The 17,091-nt window shown below is 49.2% G+C and overlaps 1 protein-coding gene across 1 annotated transcript; it reads left to right on the top strand.

Moving 5' to 3' along the window:
* The first annotated feature begins 8,202 nt into the window (after nucleotides 1-8,202).
* On the top strand, nucleotides 8,203-9,874 carry LOC119359304 (cytochrome P450 716B1-like). The gene is made up of 3 exons (XM_037625567.1): nucleotides 8,203-9,151; nucleotides 9,272-9,459; nucleotides 9,563-9,874. Exons 1-3 carry the CDS (start codon nucleotides 8,203-8,205, stop codon nucleotides 9,872-9,874), a joined length of 1,449 nt encoding a protein of 482 aa, XP_037481464.1.
* Nucleotides 9,875-17,091: the final 7,217 nt, after the last annotated feature.

Raw genomic sequence — 17,091 nt, 5'->3', positions numbered from 1 at the left:
TTGATGCCCAAAGGCCGCCGAAGTGGTATAGCACACCTATCATTTTTGACATTGAGGATCACCCTGATCGCACTAGTGTAGTCGGGTGCTTGCCATTGTTGGTTTCACCAACAATACGCAACCTCAAGGTGACAAAGATGCTAGTCGATGGCGGGGCCGGTCTGAACTTAATCTCGCCTGCCGTGATCGAGAAATTGCAGATTCCTGATGAAGACCTCGAAGAGACGGGCACATTTCAGGGGGTCAACCCGGGAAGAAGTCAACCAAAGGGAAAGGTCATGTTGCCCGTGACTTTTGGGAGTGATTTGAACTACATGACAGAAAGGATTGTGTTTGACGTTGCCAAGATCCCCTTGCCTTACAACGGGATCCTTGGCCGCCCAGCGCTGGCCAAGTTCATGGCGGCGTCACATTAAGCCTACAACACCCTGAAGATGCCGGGGCCTGTGGCGATCATTACCGTCCCATCAGACAAGAAGGATGCGCTAATTTGTGCTGACCAACTCTACCAACAAGCAGTTGCAGCAGCCGCCACTGCTAAGGCGCTTGCTCCTGCCGTTGGAGCCCCGGGAAGGCAAAAGAAGAAGACCGGTGAGACCTCAGGCACCCACTCCGGCAAGCGCACCTCTTCGGAGTGTAGCGCTCCCGTCGAGGACGTGCCAGAGAGCTCCGCCGACAGAAACAAGAAGTCCAGGGCCACACCACCGAGAACCAAGAAGGTTTCTGTCAAGGAGGACGGCACGGGAGGAGCTTTTACCATAAGCTCCACCCTTGACGACAAATAGGAAGACACACTCATCACCTTCCTGCGGACGAATGTCGATGTGTTTTCATGGCAAGCATCCGACATCCCCGGCGTTCCCAGGAAGGTGATTGAGCACCACCTTGTTGTCTGTCCTCATGCGCGGCCCGTCAAGCAGAAGGTCAGAAAGCAAGCTTTGGAACGACAAGAGTTCATCACAGAGGAGATCCGGAAACTGGAAGCAGCGGGTTTGGTAAGAGGAGTGCTCCATCCAACGTGGTTGGCCAATCCGGTGGTAGTGCGCAAGGCAAATAGGAAGTGGAGGTTGTGTATTGATTACACAGATATTAATAAGGCTTGTCCCAAAGACCCCTTCCCGTTACCGTGCATCGACCAGATTTTTGACTCCACAGCTGGGTGTGATCTGTTGTCATTCCTCGATGCCTACTCCGGCTACCACCAGATCTTCATGACGAGGGAAGATGAAGAGAAAACGGCATTCATCACCCCATGTGGTCGTATTGCTTTATAGGATGCCTTTCGAGTTGAAGAGTGCTGGTTCAACATTTGCAAGGGCGGTCCAGATTGGTTTTGAACCCCAGCTCCATAGAAAAATGGAAGCTTATATGGATGATATAGTGGTCAAAACCAAGAACAGGGCAACCCTCATATCAGATTTACAAGAAACATTTGTGAACCTACGCAAGATCAATCTCAAGCTGAACCCTGAGAAGTGCGTCTTCGGCGTCCCGTCTAGCAAGCTTCTCGGGTTCTTTGTGTCACAGCATGGGATAGAGGCCAATCCGGACAAGATCAAAGCTATAGAGCGGATTGAAGCGCCCATGCGAGTCAAGGATGTGCGTCGGCTTGCTGGTTGCGTTGCCGCCATGAGCAGGTTCATTTCCAAATCCGCCGAGCGCGCCCTTCCCTTTTTCAAGATTTTGAAAAAGGCGGGCCCGATGGAGTGGACGCCAGAGGCTGAAGCAGCATTGCAAGATTTGAAGAGGTACCTCTCCTCCGCGCCAATACTAGTTGCGCCTAGGCCACGGGAACCATTGCTGCTGTACCTGGCGGCAATGAACCAGGTGGTCAGCGCCGCACTAGTGGCGCAGAGAGAAATTGATGATTAGGTAATAGCAGCGACGGAGCCCGATGCCACCGATGCCGAGACGATGCAGCTGGTTGGAGTGCCGCCAAGGAAGAAGATGATGCAGCACCCGGTCTACTTTGTTAGCTCCCTTCTGCAGGGGATTATATCAAGGTACTCCGGTGTGCAGAAACTGCTCTTCGGCCTTCTTATGGCCTCGAGGAAGCTGCACACTACTTCCAGGCGCACGAGATCACTGTCGTCACTCGCCTCCCTCTGCAACGGATATTGCACAATCCAGATGCAATGGGAAGAATTGTAGAGTGGGCACTGGAGCTGTCCAGCTTTGGCCTCAAGTTTGAAAGTACCTCGGCGATTCAAAGCCGAGTCCTGGCGGAGTTCGTTGCAGAATGGACCGCAACGCCTGATGAAGAAGCCCAGGAGACTGCTCTCCTCGGCAAGGAGGCAAGTTCAACTGGATCATGTACTTTGATGGAGCTTTCTTCTTACAGGGCGCCGGGGCTGGCGTACTGCTTGTCGCACCCACCGGAGAGCACCTCAAATACATGGTCCAGATGCACTTCCCCAGGGAGATATGAACGAACAATACTGCTGAATACGAGGGGCTGCTTGCTGGTCTTAGGATCGCGGCAGACCTCGGAATCAAGAAACTCATCGTCAAGGGCGACTCGCAACTTGTCGTCAAACAAGTCAACAAAGATTACCAGAGCCCGTTGATGAAGGCCTACGTCGATGAAGTGAGAAAGCTGGAAGAGCGTTTTGATGATATATAGGCGGAGCACGTTCCCCGAGCAGAGAATGACATCGCCGGTTACCTGTCAAAGTGCGCTGCCCTCAAGCTAGATGTGGAACCAGGTACCTTTGTGCTTCACCTAACTCAACCATCCGTTGATCCTTCAACAGAGCAAAACAAGAGGAGGAAATCAGGGCCCGGCAAGTACTTTCCCACCAAGCTCCCCGGAGCCGCCGGCAAGGATGTTGCTGGAGATACTGAGCCCGCCACGGGACGGCTAGCTCCGGCGGAGCATCAAGCTCTTGCCGTCGAGACAGCCGCTCCTGTAGCGGAGGAAACGCCTTTAGTCCTCGCCGTCGAGCCCCAGGCTCCAGCATGGGCACATCATACTGTCCGATTCCTCCAAACTGGGGAATTTCCTGAAGAGCAGGAAAAGCGGAAAAAGTAGCCCGTCGATCTACTATGTACTAGTTCGTCGATGACGTCCTGTACAGAAAGAGATCGAACGGTGTGAAATTGAAGTGTATCCCTCAAGAGCAAGGACTAGGACTGTTGGCAGAGATACATGGAGGCATATGTGGATCCCACATAGGGTCAAGAGCCCTTGCCGGCAAGGCATTTCGGCAAGGCTTCTTCTGGCCCACTGCCCTCTAGGATGCGACGACAGTAGTCACCAGGTGTGAAGCGTGTCAGTTCAATTCATAGAAACTTCATCAGCCAGCACAAGCCCTTCAAACCATTCCTCTCTCCTGGCCCTTCTCGGTCTGGGGGCTTGACATACTGTGCCCTTTCCCCCGCGCTGTCGGGGGCTTTGAGTACTTGTACGTCGCAATCGGCAGGTTCACAAAGTGGCCAGAGGTGGAAGCAGTGAGGAAGGTCACAGCTCAGTCAACCGTCAAATTCTTCAAGGGACTAGTGTGCCGTTTTGGTGTACCCAACAGGGTCATCACCGACAATGGTACACAGTTCACAAGCCGCACCTTCATGCAATATACCCAAGACCTTGGCAGCAAAGTCTGTTTCGCTTCCATTGCTCACCCACGAAGCAATGGTCAAGCTGAGAGGGCAAATGCTGAAGTACTGTGAGGCCTGAGGACAAAGACCTTTGACGGACTGCACAAGAGTGGAAGGCGCTGGATTGATGAATTGCCGGCGGTTCTTTGGTCAATCAGAACGACACCAAATCGAGCCACCGGCCAGACACCCTTTGCCCTAGTATACGGGGCAGAAGTAGTTCTCCCCACGGAACTCATATACGGGTCACCTCGAGTCCTCGCTTATGACGAGCTTGAGCAAGAGCGATTGCGGCAAGATGACGCAACGCTCCTTGAGGAAGATCGTCTTCGGACGGCTGTGCGAGCAGCGCGCTACCAGCAAGCCTTGCGCCGTTACCATAGCCGCAAGGTTCATGCCCGAAGCTTTTAGGAAGGCGACCTTGTTCTTCGGCGCGTTCAATCGGCCAAGAATTCCAACAAGTTGACGCCAAAGTGGGAAGGCCCTTATCGGGTAATACGAGTCACCAGGCCCGGCGCAGTCCGCCTGGAGACCGAAGATGCCGTTTCGGTGAGTAACTCCTAGAACATTGAGCATCTTCGCAAGTTTTACCCGTGAGGTGCGGCTTGTCGGGCCCCCCGGCAAGCCACCTTTTGTACGAGCCTTGCCGATGATGGATGTAACCCTTTGTACAAAGCCAGGCGCAGACCCTGAGCATAAGTAAATGAAGCGCTGGGGCCCGAAGTTATAGCATGCATGCTAGGTCGAGTCTCGTCCTTGGTTAGGGTGGATAGAGCTTAATGGTGACTAACCCCTAGCTTAGAGGTCGAGTGTGCATCTCTTTGTCTTTCTTTTGTCTTCTTTGGTTCACATGACACACAGATATCCGTGCCGAACCACTTGGGGAGAAAAAAAGAGGAACAGACCAGCATCTAGCCCCCGGCAAGCCAGTATTGCCGGGGGCTGCAAGAGCAAAGATTCACCCACGGTGAACCAGGGTTGTCGGGGACTGCAGCTTCAGATAAGTTCTTCATCCCTTATCATGCATTCCATTATGGACCGAGGTATGTGAAACCTCGTTTTCCCCTAAGCTGTCGTGCTCCCCTAACTCTAGGCCCTAGGGCTCATTCCTGGGGCCAAGTTTGGTCGTAGTCGCGGCAGCAAAAGGATGAAACAAGGAGCCTGAACCCGCCTCATCCCTGCCTCCGCCAAAGGCGTGAGGAAGGTCGAGCGAAGTGGGGAGACGGCAAGGCCTGTTGCCGGGTAAGGAAATGTTTATCTTGAAGATATCAAGGATTTACTCCTTGTCATGGGTTCCACCCGCAAACAAATGACCCGGCAAGCATCCCTTTTTCATTAAAAAAACATTCCACTCAGGTACAATCCATAGGGAATGAAAAACATGAATGATGGGATTACAAGTTTTAAATTCAAAAAAGGCCCGAAGGCTTACAAACTAAAAAGAGATAAGGTGCCCGTAATCCCTTTCTTGTCCCTCTCCTCAGGAGGCAGGTCAAGGAGGCCAAAAGGACAAAAGGAGCGCCTAGGCGAGCTACGGGTGGCAGAAGACACCAAGAGAACTTCTTGGTGGCCGTCCAAAGGCTGGATGGTGATGGCGGCGCCGGAAGCAGAGCTCGAAGACGAGGCGGCAGGACATCAGCACGCGTCGAAGGCATCGGTGCCCGCGTACTCCGACTTGAAGGCCTTGCCGCCTACCCTCTTCCTCTTCCGTAGCCTCCCAACGCCAGCCGCCCAAGGAGACGACCCCGAGAAGTTCAGGGAGCCGGCGACACGGATGATGGGGTCGCCGGTGCCGCACGGAGCGGCACCCGACACCTAATCGGACCCGCCATCCTGCCGCCTACTACCCTCATCCTCAGCACAAAGTGTCACCCACTCATCGCCTTGCATTCGCACATTTGGCTTGCGTGTACGGGTTGGATGTGCACCACCCTGGCCTTGGTTGCTTACAGGTGGGGTCGCCTAATCAGGTGCCCTGACACTTAGATTTTAAAGCTCCGTGGACGGTTGTGTGCTCATTGTGTCGGGTGGATGGTTGTGTGCACTTTGGAAGTAACATGATTTAAGGCAGTTGAATCTAGCCGGTGCGGCTCCGCTCCCATCGCCCGCCTGTCTTCCTTGACGACGATCACCAGGTCCTACGTGAGATCATGCCCCGACTGTTGAACTTTGCGCAGACGGCCGCCCACCGCCGTAAGAATGCGAAGGTGTTGTGGGAGAGCATCGACGCGTCCGAGTGGGCTGCAGGTGATACAGAAGCCTCTCCGTGGAGCAGGCCTGCGACGCCAGGTCTTTCGCCGGGCTGCCCTATACACCTCATCCACCTCCACTGCCAGCTCCGGTGGCAGCTTCTGATATGGCCCCTGGCCGACGACCTCTACACGGTCTTTGCCATGCATGTTCTACGGACAAACTCAGAGATGACAAGAGGAAGAGCAAGGCCCCGCGCCGGTGAATTCATATCCCATCCTTTAAATTCGTGTATATTTCTAGTAGAACGTTCCTGTCCAGCTAGCGTGATCTTTTGGTTGTCTGACGGTGAACTATGTTGATCTTTAGGTTGTCTGGCGCTGAACTATGTTAATCTTTTGATTGTTTGATGCGTCCTCTATGTTTTATTTATGATATTGTTTCTATGTAATCGATGTTGCATGGTTTTGTATGAATTTGGGGATGAAAAATGAAGAAGATGACGGTGGACAAGGGCATATGAGGGATGTGCCCATGCTGTCCGTGGACGCGTTCTCGGACGTACTCCCTCCGATCCTAAATACTCTGCGCATAACTTTTGTTGATTTTTTTCCTCAATGCTCTGCGCGTACCTCTTTTTTCTCCATGCTTTCCTACTCTGCCCTCGTCACCCACCTCCCATGCAACCAGTCATATGTGTGGGTTAATTACAGTGCTGGAATCGAGGAGTGCATGCGTGCATGCAAGGCTATTTTTCTGCCGATTTGATAGAAAGGGCCAATCAGCTGCATGCAATTAATAACAGCCAGCATTCTATCCCATGCAAAAGCAGGGGCATATTGGTCCAGAATTAGAGGGTGCTTGGATCCAAGGGACGACTAAAAATAGTCTTTTTTAGAGGCTAAAGTTCCAAGCACCCCTGACTAAAGAGAGGCTAGGACTAGTCTTGAGCCTAAAAATTTTTAGTCATAGGAAACCTACTAAAATATGTATTAGCCCTCTCTCTCCTCATTTAATTCCTCTTCTTTAACACATGCGAGTTCTGAATTGGAGGGTTTGGAGGATAATAAATGCTCAATAACTTGATTTTAGTCTTTTTAGTATTTGGATCCAAGCATGGATGAGGCTAGCAAGTTTTAGTCCCACTACTTTTAGTCATGGGACTAAAACACATCCAAGCACCCTCTTAGGGCCTGTTTGGTTCCAATAAGTCACCTGACTTATAAGTCATGTGACTTAAAACCAGTGACTTATAAGTCATGCCTGTTTGGTTGTCACCTGACTTATAAGTCACCTGACCACACCTTCTCGTATTGTTTTTTTATGTAAAAATGGTGGGACCCACGCAAAAGGGGATGACTTATAAGTTTTAAGTTTGGGTGGAGCAACTTATGACTTATAAGTTGGGGCGACTTATAAGTTGGGTCTGTTGGGCAAAATAAGGCCATGTTTGGTTCATAAGTCCTAAGACTTTTTTTAGTCCCAACTTATAAGTCTCAAGTCCCTAAAAAGTCCCTACCTGTTTGGTTTCTGGGACTTATAAGTCTCTATAAGACCATATTACAACTATAAATCCCTATAAGTCCCTCCTTAAGAGTCTTATTTCATAAGTCCCAAATGCCCACTTTAAGTCCCTATAAGTCCCTCTTGTTTGGTTTAGATGGGACTTATAGGGACTTTTTTAAGTACATAAACCAATAAGTCACTGGAAACAAACACCCTCTAAGTCACTTTTTTTATTTTTCGACTTATAAGTTGGTGACTTATTTGGAACCAAACAGGCCCTTAACAGATCCACTCTTTCCTTGGTATGCGTGTGAGAAGTTATGCACTGAGTAAAAAAACTTCGGAGGAAGTATATGAGGCCAAATTTGACAACTATGATGATAGATGCTCCCAGGCCTATATATTTGGATGAAAAGAATACACGAAAATGAGTTATGATAGATGCTCCCAGGCGCCTTGGTTGCCGTTTCCCGACGAGGTCGGATCATTCGTGGGCGAGATGTCATATTGGCAAGGAGACATGCATGCTTATGCATTGGTGGCTGTCGGCTCTAGAGCGACAGTGACAGAAAATAGTAAAGCGACATGTTTTTCTTTGTTTTTTTGTGTGTGGAATATGGGCGGGAACAAGGCTACATCAAATTTACGGGCAAGCAGATCAATCAAAACTACATAAGAGTACATACCTTTTTCGTCTTCTACCGAGAGGGCATTTCAGCGCTTTGAAGCTCGTTGGCAATGCAAGATTCTTTCTTCTTTGAAATCTCCGATGCATAATTCTTAATTCGTCTAACCAGGTTCAGGTTGAAGTAACACGCTCATGCTCTCCTACGTATATATATATGTTCCGAAGTTCGTCTGCAGTTCCAGCTTCAGGTTGAAGTATCATCTTAACACCGATCGCTCCCAATGGATTACTTGGCCGTAGTCGTGGCACTGGTTGTCACCGCCTCATCCATTGCCATCCACCTCCTCGCCAGAGCCAAGAAAGCTCAGCCGGCCAACCTGCCGCCGGGCTCCCTCGGCCTGCCGGTGATCGGCCAGAGCCTCAGCCTCCTCCGGGCCATGCGCGGCGACGGCGGCAGCCAGTGGATACAGGATAGGATCGACAGGTACGGGCCCGTGTCGAAGCTGTCACTGTTCGGCACACCGACGGTGCTCCTGGCTGGACCGGCGGCCAACAAGTTCATGTTCTTCAGCAGCGCGCTCTCCACGCGGCAGCCCCGGTCCGTGCAGCGCATACTCGGAGAGAACAGCATCCTGGACCTCCACGGCGCCGACCACCGGCGCGTCCGCGGCGCTCTTCTTGAGTTCCTGAGGCCGGACATGCTCAAGATGTACGTGGGCAGGATCGACGGCGAGGTGCGGCGCCACCTCGAGGAGAACTGGGCCGGCCGCGCCACCGTGACGGTGCTGCCGCTGATGAAGCGGCTGACGTTCGACATCATCTCCGCGCTGCTCTTCGGGCTCGAGAGAGGCGGCGTGCGGGACGCCCTGGCCGGCGACTTCGTGCGCATGATCGAGGGCATGTGGGCCATCCCGGCGAACCTGCCGTTCACGGCCTTCAGCCGGAGCCTCAAGGCTAGCGGCAGAGCCCGCCGGTTGCTGGAGGGGATCACGCGGGAGAAGAAGGCGAAGCAGCTGGAGCACGGTAAGGCGGCGTCGCGGAACAACGACCTCATCACCTGCCTGCTCAGCCTGAGGGACGACCATGGCGAGCGGCTGCTGACCGACGAGGAGATCGTCGACAACGCCATGGTTGCCCTCATCGCCGGCCACGACACGTCGTCCATCCTCATGACGTTCATGGTCCGCCACCTTGCCAACGATGACGCCACCCTCGCCGCCATGGTCCAAGGCAAGTGAGCAGTGAACCAGAACCATTAGTATTCCACAATGTATCGGTATGCACGACAATCGGCAACAAGTGCCAACCTGCCAGGGCCCAGGGTCATGATGTGTGTGTTTCGTGACACAGAGCATGAAGAGATTGCCAGGAACAAAGGCGATGGAGAGGCTCTCACCTGGGAAGACCTGACGAAGATGAAGTTCACGTGGCGGGTCGCGCAGGAGACACTCCGCATCGTCCCTCCAGTGTTCGGCAACTTCAGAAGGGCACTCGAGGACGTGGAGTTCGACGGCTACTCCATCCCAAAAGGATGGCAGGTCACTTACTAACTTTTGCCGCCTAGCACAATTCGTAGCAACCGTAGAAAGCATCAGCAACTTTGCCTGCTCATAAACCTGATGTAATAAGTATAAACCTCAGGTGTTCTGGACGGCAAACGTGACCCACATGAACGCGAGCATCTTTCAGGAGCCGACCAAGTTCGACCCGTCCCGGTTCGAGAACCAAACGGCGTCGGCAGCGCCACCGTGCTCCTTTGTCGCCTTTGGCGGCGGCCCGAGGATATGCCCCGGGATAGAGTTTTCCAGGATCGAGACGCTGGTGACGATGCACCACCTGGTGAGGCAGTTCAGGTGGAAGCTCTGCTGCAAGGAGAACACCTTCGTGAGGGACCCCATGCCGTCGCCGCTGCGCGGCCTGCCCATCGAAATCGAGCGCAGAACCCCTCCTTGATCATGACCAAACCTCACAGCAATATCCGTATCATGGTCGGTTGGTCCCATTACAGCATTGCATTATAGACTAGAGAGATGAATGAAAATGTAGCTGGAGACAGGCCAAGAGGCCGATATATACTATGTACCACACAATTGCAGAGTTCTGTATCATGGCTTTTCATGTCAGCCATATACTATGTTTCAGGATATAATCCAATATTTGTCTCACAAGAATAAAATAGGCAACAACAGATATGGTTTGCTTCACAGTTACTATTTGGGCATTTGGCATTCGTAGAGGCAACATCTACACCAGAAGACTGGAGATACGAGATCCATCAGGCTCACTCGGCACTCACTGGGAAGTAAACCTCTTTGCCTCCGTTTGATATCTTGTACACGTACAATATCAGTACAAGTATCGTCAAAAAAAAAAAGAATATCAGTACAAGTGCACTGCAAAACAATACACAAAGAGAGCATGTAACGTTAGGTTGACGACGAGAAATGTTCTAAGATCAGGGACCAAAAGGCAAGACAGATGTCTAGCAACGGAATAAATCAGACCTTATGGTTTGCTCCTGGTCCAGAAAAAGAAGTGCATTTAAAAAGTAGCCCCTAAAAAGAATCAATTCGCATACGTACATGTGGGAATACTATGCGCACTCGCAATTTATTTGGAAAAATTATGTCCATTGGCATCCTTTTAGAAAGAGAAAAAAAATACTGCATATATGTGCTATATTAGAGCAACGACACGGATTAGGAGCTTTCGGGTGCCATGCACCCTATGTGAATAGTAAAATAATAAAAAACGCTAGGAAAAATTAAAAAAATCTGAAATTTTTGGGTGTCAAACCTGATCAACCATTCTACTCCCATGTGAAGTTTCGTGAAGAAATGACGTCCATGGTATTTTCAGCAAAAAAAACTAAAAAATTTATATAAAAGAAACTGTTTGAATGAATCGTATGTCGGACTGTATTTTCTTCACTAAGAATACATGGATGCCATTTCGTCGCGGAACTTCGTACATGAGTAGAATGAACGACCAGGTTTGATACCCCGAAATTTCAGATTTTTTTTCCTAGTATTTTTTTATTTTACTATTCATATAGGGTGCATAGCATCCGAGAGCTCCTATGCATTTTCGAACTCTAAAAGTGCTATATCAGGCCGATCAGCATAATAACCGCCGATATGGCAATTTTGGCTGAAAAGGCCACTCTAGCAGAGCCGTCATATGCCCCTTGGCCCACATAATTTATGGAGCTCGCTCAAAATCGAGCCGAGCCTCCATATTTGGAGGTTGGGGGACATTGATATGAAGCGCCCGCCATCTCGCAACCGGTCACACGGGAGGGTAGTTTCATCTCGGCCTCTTCCTCCCGCGCGCATCTCGATCAATGGTATTGTCGTCTGTACGGCCGCTGCTTCCGCCCCTGCCAATGCCGCAGGGGCTTTTACACCAAGACAAGGGCCAATTAATGGCCGCCGTCGCGTTTCACGCCCGTTTCCCACCCGGACGGGGCAAACCCGACGTAGTTTTCTGTCGGGGCACGCCCATTCCCGGGTATATAAACTCCCATTGCCATCCTTCGCCCCCACCACTCACCCTATCTTCCCCATGCCCGTCGCCACCCACTGCCCCCATTGCCCCCCTTCGCCGACTGGCCCAGCTGTTCCCCCTTCCCTGTCCCTGTGCCACTCAACCCCCATCGTGATGGGAATATGCCCTAGAGGCAATAATAAAGTTATTATTTATTTCCTTATATCATGATAAATGTTTATTATTCATGCTAGAATTGTATTAACCGGAAACATAATACATGTGTGAATACATAGACAAACAGAGTGTCACTAGTATGCCTCTACTTGACTAGCTCGTTGATCAAAGATGGATATGTTTCCTAACCATAGACATGAGTTGTCATTTGATTAACGGGATCACATCATTAGGAGAATGATGTGATTGACTTGACCCATTCCGTTAGCTTAGCACTTGATCGTTTAGTTTGTTGCTATTGCTTTCTTCATGACTTATACATGTTCCTATGACTATGAGATTATGCAACTCCCGTTTACCGGAGGAACACTTTGTGTGCTACCAAACGTCACAACGTAACTGGGTGATTATAAAGGTGCTCTACATGTGTCTCTGAAGGTACTTGTTGGGTTGGCGTATTTCGAGATTAGGATTTGTCACTCCGATTGTCGGAGAGGTATCTCTGGGCCCACTCGGTAATGCACATCACTATAAGCCTTGCAAGCATTGCAACTAATGAGTTAGTTGCGGGATGATGTATTACGGAACGAGTAAAGAGACTTGCCGGTAACGAGATTGAACTAGGTATTGAGATACCGACGATCGAATCTCGGGCAAGTAACATACCGATGACAAAGGGAACAACGTATGTTGTTATGCGGTCTGACCGATAAAGATCTTCGTAGAATATGTAGGAGCCAATATGGGCATCCAGGTCCCGCTATTGGTTATTGACAAGAGAGGTGTCTCGGTCATGTCTACGTAGTTCTCGAACCCGTAAGGTCCGCACGCTTAACGTTCGTTGACGATATAGTACTATGAGTTATGTATGTTGGTGACCGAATGTTGTTCGGAGTTTTGGATGAGATCACAGATATGACGAGGAACTCCGGAATGGTCCGGAAGTAAAGATTGATATGTGGATAGTAGTGTTTGATCTCTGGAAGGGTTCCGGAATTCACCGGAAGGGGTTCCGGATGTTTCCCGAAATGTTTGGGCACGAGAACACTTTATCTGGGCCAAAGGAAAAAGCCCACGAGGCTTTTGGAAAGTGCAAAAGGAAGTTTTGCGGAGACCAGAGGCTAGACGCCAGGAACCCTGGCGTCTAGGGGGTAGACGCCGGGAACCCTGGCGTCTAGCCCTGGAGTCCAAGAAGGACTCTTGCCTTTCGGGTGAAACCGACTTTGAGGAGGCTTTTACTCCAAGTTTCGACACCAGGTCTAAACATATAAATAGAGGGGTAGGGCTAGCACCAAGGAGACATCAAGAAACACGAAGCCGTGTGCCGGCAACCCCGTCCCCTCTAGTTTATCCTTCGTCATAGTTTTCGTAGTGCTTAGGCGAAGCCCTGCGGAGATTGTTCTTCACCAACACCGTCACCACGCCGTCGTGCTGCCGGAACTCATCTACTACTTCGCCCCTCTTGCTGGATCGAGAAGGCGAGGACGTCACCGAGCCAAACGTGTGCAGAACTCGGAGGTGTCGTGCTTTCGGTACTTGGATCGGTCGGACGTGAAGACGTACGACTACATCAACCGCATTGATATAACGCTTCCGCGAACAGTCTGCGAGGGTACGTAGACAACACTCTCCCCTCTCGTTGCTATGCATCACCATGATCTTGCGTGTGCGTAGGAAATTTTTTGAAATTACTACGTTCCCCGACAGTGGCATCCGAGCCTAGGTTTTATGCGTTGATGTTGTGCACGAGTAGAACACAAGTGAGTTGTGGGCGATATAAGTCATACTGCTTACTAGCATGTCATACTTTGGTTTGGCGGTATTGTTGGATGAAGTGGCCCAGACCGACATTACGCGTACGCTTACGCGAGACTGGTTCTACCGACGTGCTTTGCACACAGGTGGCTGGCTGGTGTCAGTTTCTCCAACTTTAGTTGAACCAAGTGTGGCTACGCCCGGTCCTTGCGAAGGTTAAAACAACACCAACTTGACAAACTATCATTGTGGTTTTGATGCGTAGGTAAGAACGGTTCTTGCTTAAGCCCATAGCAGCCACGTAAAACTTGCAACAACAAAGTAGAGGACGTCTAACTTGTTTTTGCAGGGCATGTTGTGATGTGATATGGTCAAGACATGATGCTAAATTTAATTGTCTGAGATGATCATGTTTTGTATCCGAGTTATCGGCAACTGGCAGGAGCCATATGGTTGTCACTTTATTGTATGCAATGCAATCGCGCTGTAATGCTTTACTTTATCACTAAGCGGTAGCGATACTCGTGGAAGCATAAGATTGGCGAGACGACAACGATGCTACGATGGAGATCAAGGTGTCACGCCGGTGTGTAGGATCGAAAGTATGTCTAGAGGGGGGGTGATTAGACTACTTGACCAAATAAAAATCTAGCCTTTTCCCAATTTTAGTTCTTGGCAGATTTTAGCTATCTTAGCACAAGTCAAGCAATCTCCACACAATTCAAGCAAGCATGCAAAAGAGTATATGAGCAGCGGAAAGTAAAGCATGCAACTTGCAAGAATGTAAAGGGAAGGGTTTGGAGGATTCAAACGCAATTGGAGACACGGATGTTTTTGTCATGGTTCCGATAGGTGGTGCTATCGTACATCCACGTTGATGGAGACTTCAACCCACGGAGGGTAACGGTTGCGCGAGTCCACGGAGGGCTCCACCCATGAAGGGTCCACGAAGAAGCAACCTTGTCTATTCCATCATGGTCGTCGCCGACGAAGGACTTGCCTCACTAGCGGTAGATCTTCACGAAGTAGGCGATCTCCTTGCCCTTACAAACTCCTTGGTTCAACTCCACAATCTTGTCGGAGGCTCCCAAGTGACACCTAGCCAATCTAGGAGACACCACTCTCTAAGAAGTAACAAATGGTGTGTTGATGATGAACTCCTTGCTCTTGTGCTTCAAATGATAGTCTCCCCAACACTCAACTCTCTCTCACAGGATTTGGATTTGGTGGAAAGAAGATTTGAGTGGAAAGCAACTTGGGAAGGCTAGAGATCAAGATTCATATGGTTGGAATGGAATATCTTGACCTCAACACAAGTGTAGGTGGTTCTCTCTCAGAAAATGTGTATTGGAAGTGTAGGTATGTTCTGATGGCTCTCTCTCTCTATGAATGAAGAGCGGGTGGAGGGGTATATATAGCCTCCACACAAAATCTAACCGTTACACACAATTTGCCAAACTCGGTGGGACCGAATGATTAAACTCGGTCGGACTGATTCAGCAAACCTAGTGACCATTAGGATTTTCGGTGGGACTGAGATGCAACTCGGTAGGACCGATATGGTTAGGGTTAGGGCATAACGTAATCTCGGTGTGACCATTACACAAACTCGGTGGGACCGATTTTGGTAATAAGCTAACCAGAGAGTTGGTCAGGTAAACTCGGTGGGACCGATTCGCTCATCTCGGTGAGACTGAAATGTTACAAAAGGGAAACAGAGAGTTTACATTGCAATCTCGGTGGGACCGATCGCTCATCTCGGTAAGACCGAAACGTTACGAAGGGAAACAGAGAGATTACAATCCCATCTCGGTGAGACCGAGATCCCTATCAGTGAGACCGATTTGCCTAGGGTTTGTGGCAGTGGCTATGACATTTGAAACTCGGTGGCGCCGGATAGAAAGAATCGGTGATGACGAGTTTGACTTTTGGTTTAGGTCATATGTGGATGTGGGAAGTTAGTTGAGGATTTTGGAGCATATCACTAAGCACTTTGAGCAAGCAAGCCATTAAGCAACACCTCATCCCTCCTTGATAGTATTGGCTTTTCCTATAGACTCAATGTGATCTTGGATCAATAAAATATAAAATGTAGAGTCTTGATCTTGAAGCTTGAGCCAAACTTTTTGTCCTTAGAATTTTGAGGGATCCACTTTCCTCATCCATGCCATGCCATTCATTGAGCTTTTCCTGAAATATTAATCTTGGAATAATGTTAGCTCAATGAGCTATATGTTGTTAGGAATTACCAAAACCACCCAGGGATAGTTGCACTTTCAATCTCCCCCTTTTTGGTAATTGATGACAACATATAGATCAAAGCTTCGACAAATGATAATAAGAGTGAAAGATATTGTCGCTTTGAGAAGTATGTGAAAAGCAAGAGCTCCCCCTAAATTTGTGCATATCTTAAGATTTGCTTTGGACTGCAAATGCACAATGAGTTAGGATCATGGGTTACTCTTGCATGTCACATACATCTTGGTGGAGCGCTCAAAATGATAAGAATTAAATACACGCACTCATCACCAAGCAAAGTGAATGATCATATAAGGATAAGTAAGATAATATCATCTAACAAGCATAAGTGTAGCTTATGATTAACCACGTGATCATCAATGTCTCATAGATAATAGCATAGTATCTCAAGCAATCAAAAGACAAATAAAGTTTAACCACCAAAGCAAGAGAGAATAAAAAGCAACACTCTCTCTCTCGAAGCCTATGATCTATACATTTTTATCTCCCTTTGGCAACAAGTTACCAAAAAGTTCATAGAAAATGCATAGCACTAAAACGTCTCTCGAGCTTGGTCTTCAGGTGGTGGTGTCCGGAGAATGCCAAGGACGAAGGCTTCAGTCGAAGTAGATGGAGCTGCTGGGGTAGGTGCTGGAGCTGGTGGCACTGAAGCTGTAGCTGGTGCAGATGAAGTGGCTCTGGTGTCTGGAACAGGCACTATAGCAGATCTCTAAGCTCGAGGCACTCTGGCAAATGCATCAGTGGTTGTCTTGCCCTTCCTCTCCTGCATGTCATCCTGTAGCTGCTCCACAACAGACTGAATCTCAGTTACTTTGACATCTAAATCATAGAATTTTTGTTCCACGATTCTTTCCAGGCTCTCCTGGTTTTGAGTTAGGGTGGCCAACCCCTTCTCAATCCTCAGAGTTGATGCTATCAAATAACCAAGCTGGTCCTACTTGCTTTTCAAAAAGTACTCAGATGCCTCCTCTTGAGTTGGCATCTTGGCAGCCTTCTCTTTCTTTGCTTTCTCCTTCTTCTCTTGAGCTTGTACTGATGATGGTTCATTCTCATTCATCACAACTTGATTGTCCTCAAAGTCAGGATAGATAGGCAAGTGTTCCTTATCCAACAAGTATGTGCATGTGCCCATCTTTGAGTTTATCAACTCCTGGATCTGTGGGGCATATCCACAACTTCTTTTTTGGTCAGCTGCAATCCTCTTGATAGTCTCAACTATAAGGCTCATGACCTTGAACTTCTGTGGCACATCAAATATATGTAGCAAGTTAATTACATGGCCTCTGATCATTCTGTAATCACCAGACTTGGGCAAGAGAGTGTGCCTAAGGATCCAATTGATTGTAGGCATCCCTGACAGCAGGTGTTTTACTGACCCAAACTAGTGAGTCTCAAGATCATCTTCAGGAATCTCCTTGTACATGTTTGCCATTGAGTTGTGATCCATCTTCTTCTTGGCATAGACACCCAAGTCATCTTCTTATTCCTTAGGA

This window comes from Triticum dicoccoides, chromosome 2A (assembly GCF_002162155.2).
Source record: "Triticum dicoccoides isolate Atlit2015 ecotype Zavitan chromosome 2A, WEW_v2.0, whole genome shotgun sequence".
Classification (NCBI taxonomy): domain Eukaryota; kingdom Viridiplantae; phylum Streptophyta; class Magnoliopsida; order Poales; family Poaceae; genus Triticum; species Triticum dicoccoides.
This window is presented reverse-complemented; position numbering and strand designations above follow the sequence as displayed.